General features: G+C 56.2%; 1 protein-coding gene across 1 annotated transcript; it reads right to left on the bottom strand.

Moving 5' to 3' along the window:
* Positions 1 to 895: 895 nt before the first annotated feature.
* CEACAM16 (CEA cell adhesion molecule 16, tectorial membrane component) lies at positions 896 to 8,266 on the bottom strand. Its single transcript, XM_064490013.1, has 6 exons — positions 8,230 to 8,266; positions 6,651 to 6,995; positions 6,065 to 6,340; positions 4,834 to 5,115; positions 2,389 to 2,715; positions 896 to 960 (listed from the first exon to the last, which is right to left on the bottom strand). Exons 1-6 carry the CDS (start codon positions 8,264 to 8,266, stop codon positions 896 to 898), a joined length of 1,332 nt encoding a protein of 443 aa, XP_064346083.1.
* Between the last annotated feature and the right edge of the window lie 236 nt (positions 8,267 to 8,502).

Raw genomic sequence — 8,502 nt, 5'->3', positions numbered from 1 at the left:
CTACCCCTGCCCCATTTGCATTCATTTATTCATAGGGGATTTTTGTATTTAGAGGAGAAGGGAGATATTTTAGGGCCGTGCAGGTGATGTGTGAGAGATACGAGGGGTGGGGGGGAAATCCCAGGACAATGGAGGACACAAAAGGGCATCTTTGGTTAAATGGATGAAGGCCAGAAGGTACTGGAACTCTTCTTGAGAAATGTGGTCATTCCCTGTCCTGTGCACAAGCAGCTTGGCATCAGGCCCTGGATTAAGGAGCAGGGTGCAGTGTAGGAGAGGGCATGTCCGGCCACTGTTTGGTGCCAGAGGAGGGACGTTCTTTGCCCCACTAGGAAGCAGGACCCTCAGATATAACCTGGGGAGATGTGGGAAGGCCTGAGGCCCTGATATCAAGCAGTGGGAGCTTGGAGCCCTCGGATTTGAGTATCCCTGTAGATATATGCATCCCGACTGAGAATAATCTTGGGTGGGAAAAGCAGCAAGTGTGGCCACCAGGAAATGGCAGGGTTGGCGGTGGCGGAAGGATAGGCTGACACATACGTGTGTTAACCAGGACGTTTATGAACTCTGTGGCTCTCTGACAGCTCAGTGAAGGAGTAGGGCCCTGGTGGCTCTAACTCTAGGGTGGAAACAGGAGAACAGTGGACCATGGTCCGGCATCCTTGCTGGAAGCAAGAGGTCCTCCGCTCAGGAGGAGGCGACGAGGAGGGTGGCACAAAGCGCCCATCTCTCTGGAGGTCTCCAGGGCCACGACGCTACTCCAGGTCTGTGCGGAAGGATGGGCACAGCGGCGGAGGAGACTGTCAGGGAGGTAGGAGGCCAGGCCCCCGGCGCCCCCGTGCCTCCCGCTGCCCTGCCCGCCCCAGCCTCCCGGCGGCCCCGCCCACCCCCGCGCTCAGCCTGTGCCATGCTCAGGTTCAGGAAGGTGGCGCTGGTCCCGGTGCGAGGAAGGGAGGTTGACTGTGAGAAGAGAGACAGGGTGAAGAGGAATTCCGGGGCTTCATCGGGGGTGGCCTGCTGCCGCCGACAAGCATTCTCCCTCCAACACGGACCCAGAAAACCAGGGTTTGAGTGAGTGGATGAAGGAGGGTACCAGGGGTGCTTCGCAGTGATTGAGTCCCTGATCCTGGAAGCTTCAAGTCTGAGGCAGGAGGTCACTATCCTTGACTCAGGGACATGGCTTCTTGGACTGCCTGGGGGAAGCGAGACTGCAGACTGGGGAATGACCTAGCCCACAGTGTCTGATAGCTCCTGGTCAAATGGGTGAAACTTGACCCTGCCTCAGGGACATTGCCTCTCAGAGCTCTGGGAATGCTCAGTGTGATGGGAGAAATATGGTCCCTGACTCTGGGAGCTCCTGGCCTGATGGAGGAGACATGGTCCCTGGCTCTGGGAGCTCCCAGCCTGATGGAGGAGACATGGTCCCTGGCTCTGGGAGCTCCCAGCCTGATGGAGGAGACATGGTCCCTGGCTCTGGGAGCTCCCAGTCTGATGGAGACATGGTCCTTGGCTCTGGGAGCTCCCAGTCTGATAGAAGTGACATGGTCCCCAACTCTGGGAACCCCTAGTTTGGTGAGCAAGACATGGTCTTCAACATTTGTTAATTCCCAGTCTGATGGAGGAGACATTGTTCCTGACTCCTGGGAGCTCCCAGTCTGATGGGGAGACACGGTCCCTAACATCTGGGAGCTCCCAGTCTGATGGAGGAGACATTCTTCCTAACCATTGGGAATTTCCAGTCTGATAGAGGAGACATAATTCCTACGACCTAGAAACCTCCATCCTAATGGAAATCACCCTTATTTCAGTGTGAGAGATGTATTTTACCTTCTAGGGGTAGAAATTCTGTTCTCACTCTTACTATAATGCAAAGGACAAAACAGGACCCTCATTGTCCGGGATGACAGTCTGAAGAGGGAGGCATGGTCCACCCTCACTCTGCACCTCTAGTCTGATGGGAGAGGTAAGCCTCCATCATTAAACCATCCTCCCAGCATGGTGGTAGAGGCAATAGCTCCTGTGTTTTAGGGGCCACCAATCTGCAGGAAAAAGGATACCCTATCCTCAGGCTACGTCCCATGTTTTAAAACCTTTGGTCTGGTATGCCTCTGCCAGGAGCGAGAAGGCACAGAAGCCCTGCTTAGTGCCCCCAGTCTGATAGAGGGAGCCTCGCTACCCCTGGTCTAGGTTATCAGTTTGACAGAAGAGGCGAGAGCTCCACTGGGGAGTCCCAGGTCAGATGGAGGAGGCAAAGGCCCCTTCCTTCCGTCTGATGGTGAGGCATATCCATCCTTGACTTCTCTCCCCAGACTCACGGAGGAGGCAAAGGCCTCTTCTGGGAGCCCCTGTCTGAAAAGAGGTGCCCCCCGCCCCCTCCTGCACACTCACGGGCCACCTGCAGCTCCACTTCCAGCGTCTCAGTCTTGCCCTGCAGTGTGACGGTCTTGAGTGTGTAGCGGCCGGCGTCTGTGAGGTTCAGCTTCTGCACCAGCAGCGAGCAGTTGGGGAAGCCCACCTCCCGGCCTGTGTGCGCGGGGCCTGCAATCCAGTTCCCCGACGGCAGTTGGCTGAGCAGCCGGTTGGGCTCGGAGGCAGGCCCGCGGTACCAGGCGTAGACCAGCAGGTCCTTGGGGTAGCCCGGTACGGTCAGTGTCACGTCCTGGCCCTCCATCGGCCTGCTCGGCACCGGCACGATCATCATGGCCACTACTGCCGCTGGGGAGAGAGCCGGAGGGGCTGGGTCAGCTGGGCCAGCACAGGGCACAGCATCCCCTGCCCACCCCCAGCCAGCTCACCTATGCCTCCCCCACTGGCTGGTGCTCCCCTTGTGGGGTGCTGGGAGGGAGACAGAGGAAGCAGGTGGCGTGTGGTAGTGGAGGCAGAGTTTGTGTCCCAGCAATGCCCGCTGCCAGGGAGCTGTGTCTTCCCCCATCAGACTGGGAGGCCTCAGTGGGTGGGGGCCGTCTCTCCCCCACTAGACTAGGAATTTCCAGCCTTTGGGGGGATATCTCTCTATTAAACTGGAAGACCCTAGAGGGGTGGGTCATGTCTCCTCCATCAAACTGGAAACTCCCAAAGTATAGGGGCCATGTCTCCCCCATCAGATTGGAAATTCTCAGAATATGGGGGCCGTGTCTCCCCCATCAGATATTTGGGAGCTGTGTACTCCAGGTTGTGTCTCTTCTGTCAGACCGAGAGACCTCAGAATATGGGGGCTATAATTCCCCATCAGACGGAAAGATTCCAGAGGGTGGGAGGCCATGTCTCCTCCATCAGACTGGAAATTTCAGATTATTGGGCTGGGTCTTTCCAATCAGGCTGGGGACCTCAGAAGTTGAATGGGAACATGTCTATTCCATGAGACTGGAAATTCCTAGAAAGTGGGGGCCTCTACTCCCCCATCAGATTGGGAGTACCTCCAAAGTAGGAACTGTCTCCCCCATCAGACTAGGAATTCTCAAAAAAAAGGGCCATGTCTCTTCAAGACCATGTCTCCCCTATCAGAATACAAAATCGTCTCAAGTGTGGACTGTGTCTCCTCCATCTGACTGGAAGCTCACTGAGGGTGGCTGTCCTGTCTCCTTCATCACTGCTTGGATGGAGTATGAGGCGCTGACTCTTCTCTCTGACTGGTAGCTCCTTGATAGGGAGGCCCTGCTTCCCTGTTTCAAGACCATCTCTCCAAGGGCAGAGCCCATGTCTCCTCCATCAGATCAGAGTCTCTCCCAGTGGGGAAAGGGTGGTGTCGCCCTTTCCTCTGTCTCTCCCCTGGCACCTGCCACAGGGTTGCTGACAGTTCAGGAGGCTCTTGGGGACACTGTACCCATTCCCTGCACATACCTGCACACCTCGGACACCCCCCATCTTGACCTGCACAGACAGGGCTCTGGGCAGCGCCTGAGGTCATCTGGTCCACCCCCCTGTTTCTTGCCAAGACCGGCTGCCAAGGCTCAGGTTGGGTGGGGCAGGAGGTACACTTACCTCTGGGGATGCCATTTCTGCTTTGGGTGAAAGAGTATCCACCCTTTGGATGAGACCCAGCCTGTTAGTAGGAGGGAGGGTGGAGGCGGGGAAGGACTGTTCCCACTGTCCCTCAGGGGACGGTGGCCACTTGGGAAGGAACCAAGGCGGAATGAATGAGGCCCTAATGTTCAAAGCCACCATCCCCAGGGGAGGAGAAAATGTCCCCTGAGGCTCCTGATGGCTCTGAGAACACCAGCTGTGTCTGCACTACCCCCACCACCAGGTTGTTTAAGGACAGAGGCCAGACAGTGCCTCCCTCGCTGTGTTTTTCCATTTGCCAACAATTGGCTGTGATTGTCCGGAAGCGGATGCACGTGTGCCCATGTGCGCATGCGCTCCCCGGCATCTGGGCCGGATAACGGGGTAATCTAGTTGGCTGCGCGGAGGTGCCGCTGTCTGGGTGGCAGCTAGTGGGCCAGGCCTGGAGCAGCTGTGGCGGACTGCATTGAGAACAGGGGCGCCCCTGTGACGGGATGGCCGAATGTTTTTCCATTCTGCCGCTGCACAGCGTGGGCTATGTGGCCCGTTTCTCCCTTTGCCAACCCCTCAAGGAAGACAGTCTGATTTGTCATTTGCGTTCTAAGTGGCAAAGCACGAAGGACTGCCTCCTTTTGTCACCTGCATGAAGAGGGTCCATCTGATGTGCCACTTTGTTACTTGGCCAGTGAATGGGTTGGAAATCTCTCTCTTTCCCATCCTCTCTTGGGGAAATGGCGGCCTCATGGTGGGCGGAGAAGCCAAACCTTCACAATCTAACTGGGCTTCCACCGCGGGGGTCGGGGCGGGTGGTCAGGCTGGGGGTTGACTCACCGGAGAGCTTGACCACCACTGAGGCGGATCCAGAAAGCAGGGTCTTGGGGTTCTTAGCAATACACGTGTATGTGCCCTCCTGGGCTGCCGTCATGCTGCTGATGTTGAGGTGGTCCTGACCGTCGTTCTTCAAGGCCCGCCCGTTGAAGGCCCACACGTACTCGGGCTCTGGGCAGGACCGGGACACGCACCACAGCGTGAGGGAGGTGTTGAAGTCGACTTTGATGGTGCAGCCCGTGCGGGTGGTGGAATCCTGGAGGATGGCCACGCGTTCTGGGCCGACTGTGAGGGCGGGAGGGAGAGAAATGGGGCAGTAGAGGGGCAGGGCAGTCGAGGTGGGCACCCCTGGCTTTCTTTCCACCAGGCTGGGCCCCTGGGAATATCTGGGCCTAGCAGAGGGGAAAAAAAAAGTTACAGTCCCGCATGAATCTCTAACTTGCGCTAAGATCTTGAGAATCACTTTCTCAGGGATCTTGGTTTTTCTCTTCTGTAAAAAGAGGATGTTGGGCCAGACAGAATTTCAAGATAACGTTTGAAATCTATGGCTACATTAAAAAAAAAAAAAAAAGAAGAAGAAGAAGTCTAACTGATTGGTTTCTGATAAGCCATTCTAAGAGTCTAGAATTCTAGGGCTCCAAGAGCAGATGTTTCTAAGTTATTAGGCTTCTAAGATTCTAGAAATCTATGTTTCTGAGATTCTAGGATTGGGTGGCTCTACGGTTTTAGAATTAGATTCTCAGAGTCTAAGAATCTCTGCTTCTAGAGTTTGCAGGATTCTCAGAGTCTAGAATTCAGTGCTTCTTAAATCTAGGTTTCCCTGGTTGTAGGATTCTAAGTTCTAAGTTTTTCTACATCACTCATGTACCTCAGTGATTTCTTTTCTTTGGAGTCCACACTGCATATCTGCTGTCCCTGGGGATGACTCCACGCTTTGGTTATGTTTTTTAAAGTTTTGTTTCCACTCCCATCCCACCACTCACTTCCCGCCTCCCTTTCAAACCCAATCAGCTCGGTGTCCTTTCCTTGGAGTATTGATTATTTAATTTCAAAGGTGGTCTTTAGTCCTTAGGAGATGGAGCAAGTGCATTGTAAGGGGGAACCCCTGGTTTCTAATCCTGCTGGCCTACTGACTCACTGTGTGCCCTTGGGTGCCCTTTCCAGGCCTCAGTTTCCCCATCTAGGCGGTTGGGACACTGGGTATCTCGGATGGGGCCGGGCCAGGAGGACTCACAGTACACAGTCAGGTTGATGGGCTCGCTGCGGCTGACACTGACTGGGTTCCAGACCTCACACTGGTAGGCTCCAGCCTCCTCCCTGCGGACGCCATGTCGGGTCAGCACCCGGCCATCGGGGGACAGGCCAAGACGGATGGTGATAGGCAGGGCCTCGCCATTGAAGAACCAGCGGACCTCAGCGGGGCTGGGGCTGCTGCACGTCAGGTGCAGGGTGTCTCGGCGCTCCACCAATGCAGTGCTGTTGGCCGTAACCACGGGCGGGGCCAGGATCTCTGTGGAGCAAGAGACAGAGGGGGAGGGGGCCGGGCACCACCTGCTCTGGGGGCCTCCTTCTCCCCAGGCAAGGAGCATGATAGGATCCTGGCGGTGCCCTTGAACCTCCAGCCAGGACAGACAAGGAACAGGAAGGGAGGCAGATTTAATCCTGGAAGCCATCCTGAAGGATGTGAGCATTTTAATGTTATTTTAGGTCTTTTTGTTTGATGGTTTTAATATTTTTTAGAGTTTTTTTTTTTAAAGCAGGATTGGGAAGGAGACGGGGAGGCCCAGCTGGGGTTGAGGGGGCTCCAGGGGGTGTCTCACCATAGACCTGCAAGTGTCCGTAGCCCACCTCCGTCTGAAACTGCCTGTTGAGAGTCTGCAGGATGTAGGTGCCCGAGTGTCTGGGCAGGACGCCCTGGATGTCCAGGCCGCCGTCGGGGCGCACAGCCTCCCGCCCCGTGTGGGCCGGGCCGGGGGTCTCATCACCCGTGCTTACGATGTAGCTGGCCACCAGGTAAGACAGGCTGAGCGTGGGCCCCGCGTACCAGTTGTAGGCAAGGAGGTCCCCCGAAAGCCCTTGGACAGCCAGTGTGATGTTGTCCCCCTCGGATGGCTTGGCAGGCTGGGGGGTGATGGTGATCTCAGCTCCCACGCTTAGGAACGCGGCTGAGGAAGATGAGCCAGAGGGGTCAGATGAGGCAGGCTGGGACCGCTCCCCACATTTGATGGAGGAGGAGACATAGGCTCCTGCCGCATGTGTTCTTGCCACACGTGTTCCTGCTATGCAGTAAGTGCTGAATAAGTGTTAGCCAGGTGCAGGGGCTCAGTCCTGGGGAGATGGGTCTGTTCTGAGGACTGAACTGGATGGGCCATGCTAAGGATCTAGTATAAGGCCGGGCACACGGCAATCTCATAGCACACGCTCACAGCCTCCAGGAGCTTTTGGGTGCGTCCAGAGGGTTTTCCTTCTGTGAGAGTCATCATCAGGCCTACACTTATGAGATCAGGCTGCCTCACCCAGCCCCTGGGCCTGGACTCCCAGTCCAGTGCTCTTACTCTGCCTCCCCAGGCTCGGCCACAGCAGAAAGTTGGGACGTGATGAATACACCCCACCCTTTCTGTTCTCAACCCAACAGATAAGCCTCAAACCCATCTAGCTGGTTGAGTCTGCCTGGGTTGGAGTTGTATGTGGTTTCCTGGAGTGGGGAGCCGGGGCACCTCTTATGTAAGACGTATTTACATGCCCAGCCTGGTTTCCGGTACTTTCCATGCTGTTAGAGCATGGCTAGGAGTAAGGGCTCTGGGTCTGGCTCTTAGCCCTGCTGTTTTCTGGCTGTGTGACCTGTTACCAGTGACTTCACCTCTCTGAGCCTCAGGTTTCTGGTCTATGAAGTGGGGGTCACGAGTGGACCACCTTTGTAAGGTGGTTATGAATACATGGAAAGCATTTAGAACAGCTCCCAGTATCCAGTAAATGCTAGTAAACCCTGCTTGTAATGACCTTCAAGTGACCCTGGGAGTTAGGCCCATCTCCTAGATGAGGAAACTGAGGTTTAGAACTGTCCAAACCATATCCCCAGGCCCCAGGAGGAGCAGAGCTGCTGGTTCCAACTCACTCTAGTTCAGGCTTCCATAGCTCAAGTAAGAGTTTGCCCCAAGAATGCTCACACCCAAGCCTTAGAAATCTCCAAAATCCACCCCGAAAACCTCTCCGGGTGATGGTCCTTCCCGGCCTTCCCCTCGCTGGTGACCCTTGGAGGAGCAAACCACACCTGCATGATGCAGAGCAGTCCTCCCTACCCAGCATGCTGGATTTCCAGCTCACACCTTCCCTCCCCAGGCCGGGCATCCCCTCCTTTCCCCGTGGGGGCCGAATTCTGGGGGTGCCATCCTTGCTCACCACTGAGGAAGAGCCAGCTGTACCCGGTCAGCACCATCTTTCACCCCAGTCCGGCTCCTGGGGATAGTGGCGTTGGCGGCCCGGTGCTCCGAGGCCCTTCCTGATTGGGGTTTGGCTCCGTCTGGTGCCGGATCAGGGAGGGTTCGGTGATTTGGAGCTGGGGGGGGGAGATCACCTGAATTTGGAGGGATCGAGTCACCGAGGATCTGGGGCCCCGTTTGGGTACCAGAGTGGGTGTGGCAGGCACGGGCCAGGGGTCACGACCTGGTCAGG

Source organism: Camelus dromedarius, chromosome 9 (assembly GCF_036321535.1).
Source record: "Camelus dromedarius isolate mCamDro1 chromosome 9, mCamDro1.pat, whole genome shotgun sequence".
Classification (NCBI taxonomy): domain Eukaryota; kingdom Metazoa; phylum Chordata; class Mammalia; order Artiodactyla; family Camelidae; genus Camelus; species Camelus dromedarius.
The sequence above is the reverse complement of the archived record's forward strand: the minus strand, read 5'-3'. Positions and strand labels throughout refer to the sequence as shown.